At 46.3% G+C, this 20,225-nt stretch overlaps 2 protein-coding genes across 2 annotated transcripts in view; both read left to right on the top strand.

Annotated features, from left to right (window-relative positions):
- Nucleotides 1–20,225, top strand: part of LOC141106913 (uncharacterized) — a 148,896-nt gene that overhangs the window by 39,087 nt on the left and 89,584 nt on the right. Inside the window, exons 27-33 of the mRNA XM_073597842.1 lie at nucleotides 6,273–6,367; nucleotides 6,478–6,645; nucleotides 6,732–6,855; nucleotides 6,972–7,069; nucleotides 7,174–7,320; nucleotides 7,443–7,584; nucleotides 12,677–13,198. Coding sequence (XP_073453943.1) covers nucleotides 6,273–6,367; nucleotides 6,478–6,645; nucleotides 6,732–6,855; nucleotides 6,972–7,069; nucleotides 7,174–7,320; nucleotides 7,443–7,584; nucleotides 12,677–13,198 — 1,296 coding nt within the window. The remainder of the gene's footprint in view (nucleotides 1–6,272; nucleotides 6,368–6,477; nucleotides 6,646–6,731; nucleotides 6,856–6,971; nucleotides 7,070–7,173; nucleotides 7,321–7,442; nucleotides 7,585–12,676; nucleotides 13,199–20,225) is intronic.
- On the top strand, nucleotides 13,905–14,681 carry LOC141105157 (uncharacterized). Its single transcript, XM_073595047.1, has one exon. The coding sequence runs from the start codon at nucleotides 13,905–13,907 to the stop codon at nucleotides 14,616–14,618; it is 714 nt and encodes a 237-aa protein (XP_073451148.1). The 3' UTR covers nucleotides 14,619–14,681.

Here is a 20,225-nt window from a genome sequence, read left to right as displayed (position 1 = left end):
TGGTAAAGATGTAGTGACAGCACTGAGAAGCAGAGAGGAAAAGGTAGCAGAGAAAGATTTTCAAGGGCTTGTCATAGGTAATGAAACTGTAGAGGGAGCCCTCAATGGGCTACATGCAGGGAAGGTGTATCTAGTGGGAGCAGGATGAGATACTGATATACAATTTGGCATAAGGAGTACTCAGTAGCAGCCGTGGTTGCCAAGGGTAACAGAGGAAGGAGCACAGAGCATTGCTGGACATCCTACAGTTTGGAAGGTAAGAAAGCTGGATGTATTTTTTGTCTGCTGCACTCAGTTTCCATGGCTGACCTCTGTGTTTCTGGTCCTCAACCTTACTAGTTTGTGCTTCCATAGAGGAGAACGGACATCACATCTACAAACATCTGTCTACCACAAAATATCTGCCATTTGAGATAGGTTGATGATACCAGATGACCACCTTGAGACTTGAAACTATGCTCTCTTTTTATACGGAGAAAGATTTACTATGTTCTCTACAACTTCATCTTAGTATGGTTGTCCCTTGACGGTATTTATTCCCTCTACACAAATGCTTCTACTCAACCACATTGGTCCACCATACACATTATATCAATGAACATTAGTGCATGTTTGTCATATTTGCTCACTCAAGAAATGGGCTATAGAACTACAAAGAGCTCACATTTTTATCTGGAGAGTATTCTATCGCTATGCTAGCTTCTTTCATATAGAACTATGTAGTGCCGATCCTGACCTCCCTGGGGCCCTAAGCAAAATTCTACCTGACCCGTGATGCCGTGACCTATGTAAACCATTTGCCATAGTCACAACTGACACTTCAGTGCTCCCAATACAATCCTCCCTCCTTTAAACGAAACAGTCAAAGAATAAGTACAACACTATAGAACTGACATGTATATAATATACGTGTGTGTGTGTGTTTATATATATATATATATATCGTTACATATCTGAGTGCGGATCCTCCACTTACATCAGGGCCCCAGAGAGCCCCTCCTTACATCAGGATCCCCAGAGATCCCTTACTTACATCAGGGCCCCAGAGAGCCCCTCCTTACATCAGGGTCCCCAGAGAGCCCCTCCTTACATCAGGGTCCCCAGAGAGCCCCCTTAAATCAGTGTCCTCAGAGAGTCTCCCCCTACATCGGGGTCCCCAGAGAGCCCCCCTTAAATCAGTGTCCTCAGAGAGTCTCCCCCTACATCAGGGTCCCCAGAGAGCCTCCCTACTTACATCAGGGTCCCCAGAGAGACTCCCCCTACATCAGGGTCCCCAGAGAGCCTCCCCTTACATCAGGATCCCCAGAAAGACCATCCTTACATCAGGGTTCCCAGAGAGCCCTCCTTACATCAGTGTCCTCAGAGAGCCCCTCCTTACATCAGGGTCCCCAGAGAGTCCCCCCCCTACATCAGGGCCCCCAGAAAGCCCCCCTTAAATCAGTGTCCTCAGAGAGTCTCCCCCTACATCAGGGTCCCCAGAGAGCCACCCCCTACATTAGGGTCCCCAGAGAGCCTCCCCCTACATCAGGGTCCCCAGAGAGCCTCCCCTTACGTCAGGGTCCCCAGAAAGCCCCTCCTTACATCAGGGTCCCCAGAGAGCCCCCCTTACATCAGTGTCCTCAGAGAGTCCCTCCTTACATCAGGGTCCCCAGAGAGCCACCCTACTTACATCAGGGTCCTCAGAGTGTCTCCCCCTACATCAGGGTCCCCAGAGAGCCTCCCCTTACATTAGGGTCCCCAGAGAGCCTCCCCTTACATCAGGGTCCCCAGAAAGCCCCTCCTTACATCAGGGTTCCTAGAGAGCTCCCCCTACATCAGGGTCCCCAGAGAGCCTCCCCTTACATCAGGGTCCCCAGAAAGCCCCTCCTTACATCAGAGTCCACACAGAGGTCCCCCTTACATCAGAGTCCGCTAGGGATGAGCTTCGAGTTCGAGTCGAACTCATGTTCGACTCGAACATTGGCTGTTCGCAAGTTCACCGAACAGCGAACAATTTGGGGTGTTCGCGGCAAATTCGAATGCCGCGGAACACCCTTTAAAAGTCTATGGGAGAAATCAAAAGTGCTAATTTTAAAGGCTAATATGCAAGTTATTGTCATAAAAAGTGTTTGGGGACCTGGGTCCTGCCCCAGGGGACATGGATCAATGCAAAAAAAAGTTTTAAAAACGGCCGTTTTTTCAGGAGCAGTGATTTTAATAATGCTTAAAGTCAATCAATAAAAGTGTAATATCCCTTTAAATTTCGTACCTGGGGGGTGTCTATAGTGTGCCTGTAAAGGGGCGCATGTTTCCTGTGTTTAGAACAGTCTGACAGCAAAATGACATTTTGAAGGAAAAAACTCATTTAAAACTACCCGCGGCTATTGCATTGCCGACAATACACATAGAAGTTCATTGATAAAAACGGCATGGGAATTCCCCAAAGGGGAACCCTGAACCAAAATTAAAAAAAAAAAATGACGTGGGAGTCCCCCTAAATTCCATACCAGGCCCTTCAGGTCTGGTATGGATATTAAGGGGAACCCCGGCCAAAATTAAAAAAAAAAAATGACGTGGGGTTCCCCCTAAATTCCATACCAGACCCTTCAGGTCTGGTATGGATTTTAAGGGGAACCCCGCGCCAAAAAAAAAAAAAAAAACGGCGTGGGGTCCCCCCAAAAATCCATACCAGACCCTTATCCGAGCACGCAACCTGGCAGGCCGCAGGAAAAGAGGGGGGGACGAGAGTGCGGCCCCCCCTCCCTCCTGAACCGTACCAGGCCACATGCCCTCAACATTGGGAGGGTGCTTTGGGGTAGCCCCCCAAAACACCTTGTCCCCATGTTGATGAGGACAAGGGCCTCATCCCCACAACCCTGGCCGGTGGTTGTGGGGGTCTGCGGGCGGAGGGCTTATCGGAATCTGGAAGCCCCCTTTAACAAGGTGACCCCCAGATCCCGGCCCCCCCCCTGTGTGAAATGGTAAGGGGGTACATAAGTACCCCTACCATTTCACGAAAAAAGTGTCAAAAATGTTAAAAATGACAAGAGACAGTTTTTGACAATTCCTTTATTTAAATGCTTCTTCTTTCTTCTATCTTCCTTTATCTTCTGGTTCTTCTGGCTCTTCTGGTTCTTCCTCCGGCGTTCTCGTCCAGCATCTCCTCCGCGGCGTCTTCTATCTTCTTCTCCTCGGGCCGCTCCGCACCCATGGCATGGGGGGGAGGCTCCCGCTCTTCTCTTCTTCTTTTCTTCTCTTCTTCTCTTCTTCTTTTCTTCTTTTCTTCTCCGGGCCGCTCCGCAATCCATGCTGGCATGGAGGGAGGCTCCCGCTGTGTGACGGCGCTCCTCGTCTGACAGTTCTTAAATAACGGGGGGGGGGGGCGGGGCCACCCGGTGACCCCGCCCCCCTCTGACGCACGGTGACTTGACGGGACTTCCCTGAAAATGAAGAAAATGAAGAAAATGAAGAAGAGAAGAAGAGAAGAAAAGAAGAAGAGAAGAGCGGGAGCCTCCCCCCCATGCCATGGGTGCGGAGCGGCCCGAGGAGAAGAAGACAGAAGACGCCGCGGAGGAGATGCTGGACGAGAACGCCGGAGGAAGAACCAGAAGAGCCAGAAGAACCAGAAGATGAAGGAAGATAGAAGAAAGAAGAAGCATTTAAATAAAGGAATTGTCAAAAACTGTCTCTTGTCATTTTTAACATTTTTGACACTTTCTTCGTGAAATGGTAGGGGTACTTATGTACCCCCTTACCATTTCACACAGGGGGGGGCCGGGATCTGGGGGTCACCTTGTTAAAGGGGGCTTCCAGATTCCGATAAGCCCCCCGCCCGCAGACCCCCACAACCACCGGCCAGGGTTGTGGGGATGAGGCCCTTGTCCTCATCAACATGGGGACAAGGTGTTTTGGGGGGCTACCCCAAAGCACCCTCCCAATGTTGAGGGCATGTGGCCTGGTACGGTTCAGGAGGGAGGGGGGGCCGCACTCTCGTCCCCCCCTCTTTTTCTGCGGCCTGCCAGGTTGCGTGCTCGGATAAGGGTCTGGTATGGATTTTTGGGGGGACCCCACGCCGTTTTTTTTTTTTTTTTGGCGCGGGGTTCCCCTTAAAATCCATACCAGACCTGAAGGGTCTGGTATGGAATTTAGGGGGAACCCCACGTCATTTTTTTTTTTAAATTTTGGCCGGGGTTCCCCTTAATATCCATACCAGACCTGAAGGGCCTGGTATGGAATTTAGGAGGACTCCCACGTCATTTTTTTTTTTTAATTTTGGTTCGGGGTTCCCCTTTGGGGAATTCCCATGCCGTTTTTATCAATGAACTTCTATGTGTATTGTCGGCAATGCAATAGCCGCGAGTAGTTTTAAATGAGTTTTTTCCTTCAAAATGTCATTTTGCTGTCAGACTGTTCTAAACACAGGAAACATGCGCCCCTTTACAGGCATACTATAGACACCCCCCCAGGTACGAAATTTAAAGGGATATTACACTTTTATTGTTTGACTTTAAGCATTATTAAAATCACTGCTCCTGAAAAAACGGCCGTTTTTAAAACTTTTTTTTGCATTGATCCATGTCCCCTGGGGCAGGACCCAGGTCCCCAAACACTTTTTATGACAATAACTTTCATATAAGCCTTTAAAATTAGCACTTTTGATTATTCATGTTCGTGTCCCATAGACTTTAACGGTGTTCGCATGTTCGAACGAACTTTTTTCCTGTTCACTGTGCCAATCAATGTAGCATCACCGTGCCCATCATTGCCACCTCATGATGCCCATCATTGCAGCTTTACTGTGCACCTCATTGCCACCTCACCATGCCAATCAATGTAGCCTCACTGTGCCAATCATTGCCACCTTACCGTGCCAATCATTTCCGCCTCACTGTGCCAATCAATGTAGCCTTACTGTGCCCATCATTGATGTCTTACTGTGCCAATCATTGCCGCCTCACCAGTTAGTGCCAGTGGATTACGTACAGGCACATCTCACGCTGTGTCACGGAGCTCAGTGTGAAAGGTTCAGTCGCGCTGTGACAAAAGTCCCATACTCCTCCTAGACCAGCTCGTGTGATAGACAGAACACTGCATCTATCACACAAGCTGGTCTAGGAGGAGGGCGGGACCCTTGTCACAGCGCAAATTTACACTGAGCTCTGTGACACAGCGGGACTCTGCTTTGAGCTATGCTGCAGTCACAGCATAGCTCAAAGCGACACCAGGGCAGGCAGCCTTATGGGAAATGTCCCAGTATCCTGGTAGGCCAGTCCGGCCCTGAGCAGAGCCGATCCGCCCATGGGGGCCCCCCTCACAGCAGCGGGGCCCTACGCAGCTTGCGTAGTGAGCGTATAGGGCGGATCGGCTCTGGAACTATGAAACGTTTTAATATATTCAATAAATGTATTTGGGGGTTAGAATAAGCAACAAAAACAATAAATGCACTGTGATGCCTGGTTTTGAGGTACAGAATGTAGGCTGCAGTACTAACATTCTCCACAAGATGGAGATCTCACTTATAGGCGTGGAACACAAAGAAGGAAGTGATGTCATGTACAGACAGGAAGTGATGTAGGGTTACAACAGGAAGTTCCAGGTGAAAGGTGATTTAGTAGGAAATTATGGGGAGACAATACTGGATCTTGAGGTAGATCAGGTAATATCATGATATTTTAGTTGATAGCAATAATCATAGAGCCCTAGATACCCAACTGTCCATCCAGAGCCCCTGGTTTATAGACCAGATACATCCTAAATCCTAAATATAAAACCATTTATCCAACTGTCCATCCAGAGCCTCTGGTTTATAGACCGGATGAATCGTAAATATAGAGCCATTTATCCAACTGTCCATCCAGAGCCTCTGGTTTATAGACCGGATACATCCTAAATATAGAGCCATTTATCCAACTGTCCATCCAGAGCCTCTGGTTTATAGACCGGATACATCCTAAATATAGAGCCATTTATCCAACTGTCCATCCAGAGCCTCTGGTTTATAGACTGGATACATCCTAAATATAGAGCCGTTTATCCAACTGTCCATCCAGAGTGAGGGAATTATTTCCCAATCGTTACTCTGACAGAATAAATTCTTGTTAGGGTTCAGTGTGTGGACCAAACCTTAAGCTCATCCCAGTACAGGTCAGGTACACAGAGCTGACCGAAGAGGAGAGGATTCTGGGAAGTCTGTAATGACTGTTATTGCTTTCTCTCTCTCTCTACACAGGAGAGTGAAGAAAACATCTGGTGAGCCATGACTACATTTGTCGGTTTTCTGTCTTTTCAGATGTGAAGTTCTGTTGTATCAGCATGTGCTAAGATGGAGAAGGACGGAAACAAGATATTAGGTATCACCCTGGAGATCCTCTACCTGCTGACCGGAGAGGTGAGGAGGATTTTGGGAGGTCACATGACATCGCCTGTAATCATTGTGCTGTTTTTAGCACTCATTGTTTGCCTGAATTTTGTCTACTTCTTCTTTCTCTTATTCTGTAGGATTATATTGTGGTCAAGAAGTCTGGTGAGGACCAAATTTTGGGAGCTCAGAGCAGAGCCCAGATCACCATCACAGGGCCTTCACTTTCCCTTATGTCTTCTGAGAGAAGCAGTGATAAAAAGATCCTGGAACTGACCAACAAGATCATTGAGCTGCTGACAGGAGAGGTGAGCGGTGCCGGGAATTCTGGGACATTGTCCAGTAACAGACAAGGGATGTGTCTGGATGGTGACTGTATCATTGTGTGTGTCAGGTTCCTATAAGGTGTCAGGATGTCACTGTCTATTTCTCCATGGAGGAGTGGGAGTATCTAGAAAGACGCAAGTATCTCTACAAGGATGTTATGATGCAGAATCAGCCGCCCCTCACATCACCGGGTAAGAGGAGACTTTATTGTAAAGGAGAGAGCAGTATGGAGGGTCCACCTAGATCCCCCATCATCTGATAAACACATAGAAACAATGTATTCAGTCAGTGTGTGTGTTTCCTACAGATGGATCCAGTAATGGGAACCCACCAGAGAGATGTCACCATCCTTTGTATTCCTGGTATTCCCCAGGGGAAGATCATAACTACATACACCATGATCAGGTAGGTGGGGACTGAGCATGTAGACTTAAGAATGCATTTTTCTATGTAATCTCTTGTTCTTTTTTTTTTTTTTACAAATCTCTACTGCCATCTTTGGGATTTAGGGGGAAGAACTGAAAGACATCAAAGCTGAAACTGAAGAGGAAGTAAAGATACTTGTTAGTGGAGATCAGTATTCTATGGAGAAGAGTATTCCTTTGTATTCCCAGAATTTCACACAGGAAGTTCCCAGCATCTCTCACCAAATTCAGGTAAAGGGGACTGTGAGATAGAACTCAAATATTATAATCTAAATTATAAGATAACATTATCATATACAGTATATTTGTTTATTATTGACAGTTTTATCAATTTTATCATTTTTGTGGTTCAGAATGAAGAACTAAATGACATCAAAGCTGCGATTAAAGAGAAAGAAGAAGAGAGGTCGGTGAGTGGAGATCAGCAGTCTACGGAGGAGGGGGAGATGGTTATGGAAAGTAAACAGGAGGAATCTTCTCTACATATAGACACAAGTAAGTCATAAACAGTAAAGTTAGAAAAAGTTCATATTATTATTTTTATTTGATGAGTATAAAATATTTAAATAATTACAACGTGGAAATAATAAAACCAATATAAAAAGGTCCACCTTAATTTCTCATATAACATCATGTACCCAACAAATAAGGCAGAGATACGGTACACCATATGAAAGGTCAATCTCCACTCCTCAAAATCATGGCATGTTCCCAACAAATGAGGAGGAGATACTGTACACCATATGAAAGGTCCATCTCCATTCCTCAATATAACGTCATGTTCCCAACAAATGAGGTGGAGATACTGTACACCATATGAAAGGTCCATCTCCATTCCTCAATATAACGTCATGTTCCCAACAAATGAGGAGGAGATACCGTACTATATATGAAAGATCCATCTCCATTCCTCAATATAATGTCATGTTTCTAAGAAATGAGATGGAGGCTCAACTCTGTTCTGGCAGTAACAATGTCCTCAATGCAAACACTGTTACCTAGTGCAGTTGGGTGTAATGTATCCTTTAATTTAGAGATGCTCAACCTGTAGCCCTTGGAGCCCTCTGATGTGGCCCTTGACCTCAAAACAGGGAAGCACATATCCAGGGTCAGCAACCTGTTGATCCCGATCTGGGCTTGCCGACCCGCCATCCCAGAGCATCAGTGTGTATCGAGCCAGCGTAGAGGAAGCCGGAGCTACATAAGCTGATGCTTCCACTGTAGCTGGCTCCTGTCCCAGGCAATCACAACAGGGCGTAGGGGAGGGAAGGGGGGATGGGACACGCGAGTAATCACCTGTACCTGGTCAGAAAGTTCTAATGGCTGGTACTGTACCCTGTACCTATTAGGGTGCTGTTGCTGTAACCTTTAGCAATTAGATACCACAAAAGGGAATAGGGGAAGGGGGGATAGGCCCGTTAAAAGGCGGGCCTCAAAAGGGGTTACTTCTAGCAACAGAGTAATCAGGGATACTGATATAGTAAAAACATAACAGTTTATTCATATATTAAAATTTAAAGTACACATTTGAAATAGGCAGTGCAAAGATGAATTGCCGATAAAGTTTGGGCCAAACTATCGCAAACAATGACACAGACAGGACAAACATAAAACAAAAAATGTGCAGCTTGCCTAGTCCGGGCTTATTGCTTCAGTCCTTTGCGACCCCAAAAAAACACAATTGCGGCCATATGTTGGGTCTGAATGTCAAATTAGGGCTTAATAGGAGATATAGGGGGTCAACTGAGGGCTGAAGCAATGGAGGAGTGGAGAGGAGATAGAGGAAAAGTGCAGGTGCCAATCTAATAGGTAAACCCCAGGGCTAGATGTTAATTGAACAATTTATATGAGCTCATTGAAGCCGTGACTGGTACTAGTGGGTTCCACTATTGTCCCTTTAGGAAGTTGCAATCGATCCAGTACCAAATTCTATTTTAAATAGTAGGAGGGTCTCCTTGGGGGGACAGCTATCTAGAAATAGCTAGTATATATCGAGATGATCAGCCATTGAGTCAGTCCTATGTTCAGTCAGTAGATTAGGGGTTTGGAGTCCGTGAATTAGACTGCCATTAGCACTTCATTGCTGGATTCAAGTGTATCAAATGACCAAGTACTAGTATTCAGGGAATGTAACACTGGCATGTTAGATAAGGATCCCCACAAGGTTCAGGCATATCAAGCTGGTATAGTGACCATTGTCATTACATTACCACTCTGTACGTGGTCGCTTGTATGGTATATTGCAGTATGGGGAGGGAAAGCAATGCCTCGTGTAGACTTCTCCTTGGTATGTCAACTGACACCTATTAAGATCCCGCTGTTCAGTCCTGTTGGTTTTGGCCAAGTAGTTGGTCCTATTCGGATCCACGGTGCAATTCGGAACTCCCGTCCTCGCCTCTCACGTGCACGCTCCTCAGAGCCTCTAGCGTTCACGGACAGGCAGCGTTGTGACGTCAACGCGTTTCGCCCTGACTAATGACGTAGATTCTTCTCGGACGTTCATTGGCTGGGCCGCCACACACCCTTCTTATAGTAAACTTGCTGGTGGTGGCCGCCAATGAAATTGTGATAGGTGGAAGGGGCAGGATCCTGTTCATAAAGAAGTCCGCTGTCCGCTTGACCAGTTAATGGATATAGTTCACTTTATCATGGGCGATCGTTAGCAATCAACAACATAAATAGGATATTATCACGTGGGCCAATTGTGCTAGTTTTCGTTTTATTTACATGATGATATTTAAGTAAATAGGGGCATTTAGAAGTGAAAAAATGTGCGGGGACAGGAAACAGGAATATCTGTAAAGAGGAATAGTAAGGACGTTTAGGTGGCATGCAGAGACATTTAGGCACCGACTATATCCCAATAGTTCCAATGGAAATACAGCGGGTGCCCATAAAGGATATTAGTTATTAAACAGATATGTGCTATGCACCCTTTCTATCTTTAAGGAATATAGATCAAATATGTAAACATTTTCAATGTAGAAACTTCACAGTAACTGCCTACACAGAATTTTCGCTAGCGTACTACAGTGTGGTAAATACTATGAAGTCGAATTAAAACAAGTATTGCATATGCCATATCCTTAAACCAGAAGTAATGGGTAGGACTCTTCACAGCAAAGATGATGATGTCTAGAAATTAGTTTCAAACAACCAACTAGGTCTCCAAGAATACCTGTAGGTCCTGTCCCAGGCGGAGGGATAATAAATGCCCCTCTTTTGGGATCATTCTAGCATCCTGGAGAGCGATGACAGCAGAACCTGGAAGAGGAAAATACGGTCTGTGTATTAGACATCACATATACTTACTTTCACTTTTGCAAAGGGCATATTAGAACCTATAAAGGTAGGTAAGGGGTTGTTTACATTTGCAGTTTGGGGTAAAACCCTATAGTTGATTTACGTTTTTACCATTGGTGTAGCATCAGAGGTCACAATGGCGGCCCTGCGCCCATGCTCTTGGGGCCCATGTGGCCTCCCTGTCACATTTTGTTTTACACTTGGGCAGGGGGTTGGCATATTCGTGAACTGATTCTCTCCATTTTCCTCCTGCAACCGCTGAAAGCCGGCTTCTCCTCCTCTCCCTCCCGCCAGAATTCAGCGGCTGCAGGAGGAAAATGTTCATTAAGCTATTCAAAATAAAAAGTTCCCATATTTGGAACCATTTCATTTCTTTGTGACCGGTTACCAAATCACATAGGTGGCCCTCAAACATCAAAAGGTGGAGCATCCCTGCTTTCATTGGTTTGTATTCAAATTTTACGTTATGATTCCCAATTCCATACCAGAGCTCTGAGATACTGTAGAGTGTTAGACCAACATACTGTATATTATTATTACTATACAGGATTTATATAGCGCCAACAGTTTGCGCAGTGCTTTCAAATACAAAGGGAGACAATACAGCAACAATTCAATTCAATACAAGAGGGTTAGGGCTCTGCTCCTGCTTGCTTACAATCGAATAGGGAGGAGCTGGTGAAACAAAAGGTAGGGACTGTGAGGGGACAGCAAATTTACACTGTTATACAAGCTGTACACTCACTACTTTACATTGTAGCAAAGTGTCATTTCTTCAGTGTTTTCACATGAAAAGATAGAAGAAAATATTTACAGAAATGTGAGGGGTGTACTCACTTTTGTCAGACACTGTACATGCAACATGACATGTGAACCTTAACCACTTGCCTACCGGGCACTTACACCCCCGTCCTGCCCAGGCCATGTTTCAGCTTTCAGCGCTGTCGCACTTTGAATGACAATTGCGCGGTCATGCTACACTTTACTCAAACAAATTTTTTATCATTTTCTTCACACAAATTGAGCTTTCTTTTGGTGGTATTTAATCACTGCTAGGTTTTTTGTTTTTTTTTTTTGTAAAAAAATAAAAAAAACCTAAGACCAAAAATTTTGAAAAAAAAATGTTTTTTTACTTTTGTTCTCTCGGTAAATTTTGTAACTAAGTAATTTTTCGCCTTCACTGATGTGGCACTGATGGGCACTGATAGGCTGAACTGGTGGGCATTGATGAGGAGGCACTAATATGCCGCACTTATGGGCACTGATAGGTGGCACTGATATGCAGCACTGATGGGCACTAATAGGCGGCACTGATAGGCAGCACGGATAGGCGGTACTGATGGGCATTGATCGACAGCAGTGATGGGCAGCACTGATAGGTGGCACTGATTGCCAGCACTGACTGGCATCGCTAATGGGCACTGATTGGTGGCACTTGTGGGCAGTGGTGGGAACTGATTGCTGCCACTGGTTGGCACTATATGCTGGCATTGGTGGGCACTGTTTTGTGACACTGTATTTATTTATTGTAATCAGGGCGCTGATGATCAGTGCCCTGATTACATTACTAGATGTCCCCCTGTGAGGAGATGCCACTGATCGGCTCTCCTCGCCACACACTCTGTCAGTGTGAGGCGAGGAGAGCCGACTACTGGCATCTCCTTGTTTACATGTGACCGGCTGTGACTGGACACAGCCAACAGCACTTTACAAAGATTGGGGTCGCGCCGTGTCCTAGCAAGATGGCGTGGCCGCGATCGACGTGCTGCGCGCGAGAGTGGCCGTTCTGGGACGCGGTCGAGAGCCCCAGAACGAGAGCCCCACCGCCCCGCCGTCATTTGACGGTGGGCGGGCAGCAAGCAGTTAAGGTGAAAAATCATGAGACTTTACAACCCCTTTACGTAGTAGGGAATACAAGAACGAGCGCTGTTAATGTTGCTATACATCCCTCTGTTGACCCCAATACGGATCTTACTGTAAAGAGATACTTGAGGTGAAAAGCTGACAATTACAAAATAAAACTAAAATGAAATAAAATAAATACAAATAAAAAGGTACAATAAAGGAACGACATGTGAGCTACTAAACAGACTGAGTATTCCGTAGTGAATCTACTACATACAGCTTTACAATATCATTATTATGGTTTACTTCCGTTTTTTAAGGCCGTAGAAGAAGCTTCGGGATGAGATAGCCATGGGCCCCATTTTCTTTTACATTTATTTATACAGTAAGTCACCTCTTTTCTGAATTCCTCTAACATTTAAGCATTGATTTCCAACAGGTGGACATTGTGTCTCGAATAACGTATCTTCAGAATATAAAGAAGAAAATCCCACCACACAACGTTCTCCAGGAGAAGACCTCTATACACAAATATTTCATAGACCTTATCTGTCAGAAAGGCCAATGGATCCCTCTAATCCTGAGGAATCTTCTGATGATCCACATACTATTACTGCTGAAACAAATCTGGGATCTCCCAGTACAGATCCATCAACAGGTCCATCTCATCTTGAGGGATCTTCTTTAAGCCATGAAGGATCTCACACAGGAGAACGTTCCTTGTCATCTACAGTGTGTGGGAATTCTTCCAAAGAAACCATAAAGCCTCCTACACACCAGAAATCTAACAAGCGTAAAGGTCCTTTCTCATGTCCAGAGTGCGGGAAATGTTTCAGTCAAAAAGAAAAATGTCTTGATCACCAGAGAATTCACACAGGTGAACGTCCTTTCCCATGTTCAGAGTGCGGGAAATGTTTCAATCAGAAAGTACATCTAGTTAATCACCAGAAAATTCACACGGGTGAGCGTCCGTTCTTATGTTCAGAGTGTGGGAAATCATTCATTCAGAAGGGGGAGCTTAATAAACACCTGAGAATTCACACGGGTGAGCGTCCGTTCTTATGTTCAGAGTGCGGGAAATCATTCATTCAGAAGGGGGAGCTTGATAAACACCTGAGAATTCACACGGGCGAGCGTCCCTTTTCATGTTTAGAGTGTGGTAAATGTTTTAGAGACCGAGGGAACCTTCTTAAACACCAGAGAATTCACACGGGCGAGCGTCCCTATTCATGTTTACAGTGCGGGAAATCCTTCATTCAGAAGGGGGAGCTTGATAAACATCTGAGAATTCACACGGGTGAGCGTCCCTTTTCATGTCCAGAGTGCGGGAAATGTTTTAGAGACCGAGGGAACCTTCTTAAACACCAGAAAATTCACACGGGCGAGCGTCCCTTTTCATGTTCAGAGTGCGGGAAATCATTCATTCAGAGGGGGGAACTTGATAAACACCTGAGAATTCACACGGGCGAACATCCCTTTTCATGTCTAGAGTGCGGGAAATGTTTTAGAGACCGAGGGAACCTTCTTAAACACCAGAGAATTCACACGAGCGAGCGTCCCTTTTCATGTTCAGAGTGCGGGAAATCATTCACTCAGAAGGGGATACTTGATAAACACCTGAGAATTCACTCGGACGAGCGTCCCTTTTCATGTTCAGAGTGCGGGAAATGTTTCAAGGACAAAGGAAGCCTCCTTCGACACCAGAAAATTCACACAGAGCGTCCTTATTCATGTTGTGTGGGAAATGTTTTGTTGTGAAAAGAGACCTTGTTATTCACCAGAGAATTCACACGGGTGAGCGTCCTTTTTCATGTTCGGAGTGCGGGAAAGGTTTCATTCAGAAAGTACAACTTGTTAAGCACCAGAGAACTCACAAGAGGGAGAGCCTTTACTCATGTCCAGAGTGTGGAAAATCTTTCCGTCGTGAAGTATTCCTTCTTCCACACCAGAGGGCTCACACAGTGCGTCCTTTTTCATGTTCAGAGTGCAGGAAATGTTTCATACGGAAAGAACACTTTCGTCAACACCAAAAAATTGACACGGGTGAGCGTCCTTTCTCATGTTCAGAGTGCGGGAAATGTTTCAAGGACAGAGGAAGCCTCCTTCGACACCAGAAAATTCACACAGATCGTCCTTATTCATGTTTAGAATGTGGGAAATCGTTCCATCAGACAGAAAATCTTCTTATACACCAACGAAGTCACATAGCCGTGCGTCCTCATTCATGTTCAGAGTGCGGGAAAGGTTTCATTCAGAAAAGAGATCTTGTTAATCACCAGAGAGTTCACACAGGTGAGCGGCCTTATTCATGTTCAGAGTGCGGGAAATCTTTCACTCAAAAAAGTACCCTTGATCGACACCAGAAAGTTCACATGGACTAACACTTTTTGTATGTTTGGACATACGGACAAATAAAGAATGTGGCAAGAAGAACCACCAGAGAACATCATGTGTGTCCTTCCTTATATTCAGGATGTGTAAAATGTTTGGGTTAAACATACTTCTTATTGGTTGTTATTGGCTGATTTCCATATAATATTCTGTTCTACCTGTAGGTCCCTTTTTACAAATGAGCATCATTTTTGGCGATTAGAATAAGAACAACTCATAGAGAACCATCCATTGGTGTTTTATTAGTGATACTGGCAGAGCAAAAGGGGCAGCTGCCCTGGGCCCTGTCATTGTTGTGGGGCCCAAAGCAGCTGCCTAATACTTGCCAACTATCTCAGTTTAAATTCCCTTGTCCCTTGAAGGTTTAGTCCTGTGCTGTGTCCCGATATCTCAGTGTGAAGTGCTGGTACTAAGGCTGCCCAGCTCTGCCCTATTGTTGTGTACAGATGACCTGCAGACCCTGTGTTTACATACCATAATGCCATAACCGGCATTCATATGTAAATAGCGGCGGCATTACTAAGTAAATAGCTGCGGCAGGCGGCATTGATATGTAAATAAAGACGGCATTCATATGCATATCATGCTCCCCTGCAGTGAGGAGATGATGTGCTGTAACCTCTAGCAACCAATCAGTGAGCAGTATTGATGTACAGTAATCTCTAGCAACCAATTAACAAGCAGAAATCATTTGCTGTAACCTCTAGCAACTAATCAGTGAGCCGTAATGTGTGCTGCAACCTCTAGCAACCAGTCAGTAAGCAGTAACGATACACTGTAACCGCTGGCAACCAATCGCAGTTGCCACCTAAACTGATACAGTAAACTGATTTTAAGTCTAGCTGCTATTTATTGTATGTCTCAGAGCAGGTGGAGAGCGAAATTGTATGGGGGGGAGGCCCAAGAAAACGTTTGCCCAGGGTCCAATTAGTATTAAAGACGGCCCTGGAGACGGTGGGGTACAGAAAGTCTAGCTCAGGGGTGCCCAACCATTGATGTGGCCCACCACCTCCTGCTCTGGGATGGTGGGTCAGCAAGCCCTGATCACGGGTTCCCGACCTAACATACCCGAGCATCAGTGTGAAGAAGGAGCCGGCGCTAAAGGAAGCATACACAATGCTTCCTGTATAGCGCTGACTTCTGTCACAGGCAGAGTGATACCAAATGTACTCCGCCTGTGACAGGAGCCGGCGCTATACAGGAATCATCGGCTCTGCTCTCTACTGCAGCCACATGCTTCCTCCAGCACAGCTCCTGTCTCACTGACGCTCGTTAAGCTAGGAACCCGTGATCTGGGATGGCAACCACCAGGGATATCCACCAACAGTGATAGCAGTACCTACCAGGGATACCCACCAGCAGTACTAGCAGTACCTACCAGGGAGACCCACCAACAGTGCTAGCAGTACCTACCAGGGATACCCACCAGCAGTACTAGCAGTACCTACCAGGGAGACCCACCAACAGTGCTAGCAGTACCTACCAGGGATACCCACCAGCAGTACTAGCAGTACCTACCAGGGAGACCCACCAACAGTGCTAGCAGTACCTACCAGGGATACCCACCAGCAGTACTAGCAGTACCTACCAGGGATACCCACCAACAGTGATAGCAGTACCTACCAGGGATACCCACTAGCAGTACCTACCAGGGATACCCACCAACAGTGATAGCAGTACCTACCAGGGATACCCACCAGAAGTACTAGCAGTACCTACCAGGGATACCCACCAACAGTGCTAGCAGTACCTACCAGGGATACCCACCAGCAGTACTAGCAGTACCTACCAGGGATACCCACCAGCAGTACTAGCAGTACCTACCAGGGATACCTACCAACAGTGATAGCAGTACCTACCAGGGATACCCACCAGCAGTACTAGCAGTACCTACCAGGGATACCCACCAACAGTACTAGCAGTACCTACTAGGGATACCCACCAGCAGTACCATCCACCAGGGATACTCACCAGCAGTGCCATCTGTGACGAACGCGGGTGTAAGATCCCTACCCTCCTCTCTAACCTCGCGACGAAGGACCGGCCAACCTCACACCACGCTGTCACTTACGTAACAATGCCACTCTCAGCTGCGCCTGGCACAAAGATTTTCCAGCTTGTGGGACCACAATCTAGATGCCAGCAGCCTGAGAGCGATTTTCATTGGGCTAATCACGCAATTAACCCTTTAACTGCCACCACTGACGTTTGTTTAGGAACAGTCAGGACTTCCATCAATTTAGCAATACCAATTATGATTTCAGAATAAGTGTCTGCAACACACACACACTGCCACCACAGACAGGTCTACTCAGAGGCCTCTCTCTACAACAGTAGCGCTCTTCAAGAGGCAGGTTTGTTTATAGCTGGCATTAGGAGCTTTAGTGACAAGGTTAACACTTTTCAACATAAGGGTTTAATAATGAAAAGGTCAAAGTTGATGCAAATCAAATATTTACAGAAAAAGATGTTTCAAAGAGATAAAGACAATATACAACCACAAAGTAAGGTAGGATTGAGGAGGAAGAATACTTGCAATTAATGTCTGAGGGTTGATCAGAGTTAGATCGATGAGCTGGGTAATCGGTTCTCAAACTTGGACGGTAAAAGGAGAACTGCCCATTGTCTTGGCATCTCCCCTTTTCTGTCAGATCAAAGGGGTGTTGACAGCGACCAGTGACCAATCATCTGGTCATCTTGTTTAGGGGTTGGTTGCTGGGAGGTGTCTACACTCATGACCATGTCCCAGGTACACTGTGTGATACATATTCATATCTCTGCATCTCTAATGTTTACAGACTGCGAATATCCATATTATTGTTCAAGGTGACATTTGCTTCACACATGCCAGGTCTCCAAGGCCTAGTTTACCTAGAAGGAATAAGGGGTACCAGTGGTTTCCCATATAACCTGACATAGGGCTGTCTGGACTTGGAACGTTACAAATTATCAGAGGAAGCTAAATATGTCCATATTATGGCTGTGCTAATATTACTTTGAAAGATATGAAACATGCTGAAATTTTATACTTATTCCACTGTTTAAGCTTTATGTACACTAAGGTTTTTACGACTATATCTGTTGGTTCTCTGAATTGAGAGGGTGACAGTTTTGCCATAGGCCTGGACATCCTACCAGGCCCACATTAGCTGTTTTTACAGACCTCTCCAGGGTCTGCTTCTCTAAGTTAAGATAACAGCTCTTTAAGTATAAGCCTATGAATTCCTGAAAATAAGGGAGGAGGGAGTTCTGATTTCTACTGCAATGTGTATTCCTCAGTCACCAGTTTGTGTCTTGGATAACTAAAAAAAAAGGTGGGTGCCCTTAACTGGACAACATGGCTGGGATGAGCTGCACTATGACAAAATGGCTACTACCCACACAGCTATGCGTTAGCTCAGTATGCATGACCATTACACCATCCACCCGGGATGCCCACCATTCGTACCATCCACCAGCAGTACCCACCAGGCATAGCCACCAGCAGTACCATCCACCAGGGATATCCACCAGCTGTTCCATCTACCAGGAATACCCACCAGCCGTACCATCTGCCAGCAGTACCATCCTCCAGGGGTACCCACCAGCAGTACCATCCACCAGGGATACCTACCAGCAGCACCATGCACCAGGGATGGAGCTTGGTTGGCGGCAGACTGTGGAAATGAAGCAGGAGGCAGATGTAAGCTCACTGGACTGAAGGAGCTGAAGCAGGATGGATGAGAAGGGTACATGGTCAGACAAGCCAGGTCGGTAACAGACAGGCAGATCAGGCATAAACGGCAGGCAGAAAAGTAGTCGGGTCACAGGCCAATGTCAGCAATGGTGAGGCAGATCAGGCAAGAACAGGTGGCAGAATCCAGGAACGAAGCTGAGGTCAGGGCAGGGAGCAGGCAAACGTAGTCCAGAGCAAGCAGGGTCAAGATTAAAGGTCAGGCACAGGAAAAAGGGATAAACATACAGAACGCTGTAGACCAAACAGCAATGAGCCAGTGCTGCAGCCTTGTTTAAATTGCACGCTTGGTGACAGGTGCACTCCTGGCCATGTGCATGCGCCTATGTCCATGCACAGCTGCCGGGCCTGCACATATATATGTGCCTGGAAACTTCATCTGTGCTATGGACAAGCCTTCCCTGACACCTATGTAGTAATGATCACTCTCAGTCTGCAAGTGCTCAGGTTGTTGTCCCACTTGCTGGAAAATCTCTTCACAGGGTGAGGTTGAGAGTGAATACCCCACTGTCACTTATCTGTATGCAGATCCCGAGATGATGAGGGTAGGCTCTTGCACAGTTCACATTTGAGCAGCCCTTAATAGTGAAACAGGGACTGCAGGGATGAATGAATAGCACAAGTGCCAAGGTGTAGCTGCTGTGACCAGGAAACTGAGAGCACTGGTATCTGACAGAAAAAGGTACAGCTGTTGATGCATTGTGGTTGTGCCAGGTTCAGGTGATGGCAGATACCAGAACGTACATGGAATCCGGATTCAGGAACAGGCAGAGGTCAGCAACAATCAGGCAGTGAGGTACAGAGTCACTAGGCAGAAGTGTGGTCAGTAGTCCAGGTCTGGGTCAGTAAAGACAGACATCAAACATGGGCAGGCAAGGACAGAGAGGCAGGCGGGTCCGTAACAGGGTCATGGATTTGTGTCAAGACTGGATCACGGGACAAGGCAGAAGACCATACAGCACAGGACCAGTGCAGGAATCAGGTTTAATAAGCCACTTGTCAGCAGTGAGCGTGCACGCACATGTGCCCTATATTGGTAATCAGCAGGAAGAATGTCTGTTAGGATACTGAGTGTAGGTATCCGGCAACAGCAGGAGTAATCAGATCTGTGCGCTGCACAGGCTAAGACAGGAGATGCCAGGAACAACCAGGGAGACGGACCAGGTACAAGGGGAGCGGATATGGGGTAGCATGTTACAGGATGCAGATTGGACTCGGAGTTAGGGTCAAGTGCAGCATCAGGACCAGCACATCAATAACCAGGCTGTGGTAAAAAGGTACAGTATGTGGCACACAGGCAAAAAACACTGAGGCACTGAGGGCAGCTAGGTGAGGGGTTATATACCTTTTCAGAAGCTGGTTACTGAGACACACCCGTTGGACACCAAATGTACACCCTTCAACTATAGAACAATAGTGCCACCAGCAGGTGATCCAGGAGTCTCCTCCAGATGCTCTACCAAGCCTTGATCATAAACGTCCATGTGAGAGACCCTTGTGTTTGATAGGTCCAAACAGGAGAAGGTCTCCCAATATCAGTGTCTGAAGACATGTTAGATTTCTTTAGGTCAAAGTCCGCCAACCTGCAGGATACCCTGCCAACAGGATCTAGAAACTGGCTATGTGCTTTCCCACAGATCAGATGTAACACTCGAAGCTTGCAGTATCTCAAGACAGAGTATATTCCAATGTTAGGATCCCATGGGCCAGCTGAAGGCTTAGCACTGGGGCAATTAAACCATACAGGTACCCCAAGGCCAGGATGTCTCACTGCTATCCAGACACTCCACATCTTAGCTGCTAGTCTGATAGCTAGAAAATGCTTTGCATTTTGACAGCCACCCAGGTCTTTCCAAGGCATTGG

Source organism: Aquarana catesbeiana, linkage group LG08 (assembly GCF_042186555.1).
Source record: "Aquarana catesbeiana isolate 2022-GZ linkage group LG08, ASM4218655v1, whole genome shotgun sequence".
Taxonomy (NCBI): Eukaryota; Metazoa; Chordata; class Amphibia; order Anura; family Ranidae; genus Aquarana; species Aquarana catesbeiana.
The sequence above is the reverse complement of the archived record's forward strand: the minus strand, read 5'-3'. Positions and strand labels throughout refer to the sequence as shown.

What these genes read in the sequence shown, in the direction of transcription:
- LOC141105157 (XM_073595047.1), top strand. Translation starts at nt 13,905, where the DNA reads ATGTTTCAAGGACAAAGGAAGCCTCCTTCGACACCAGAAAATTCACAC.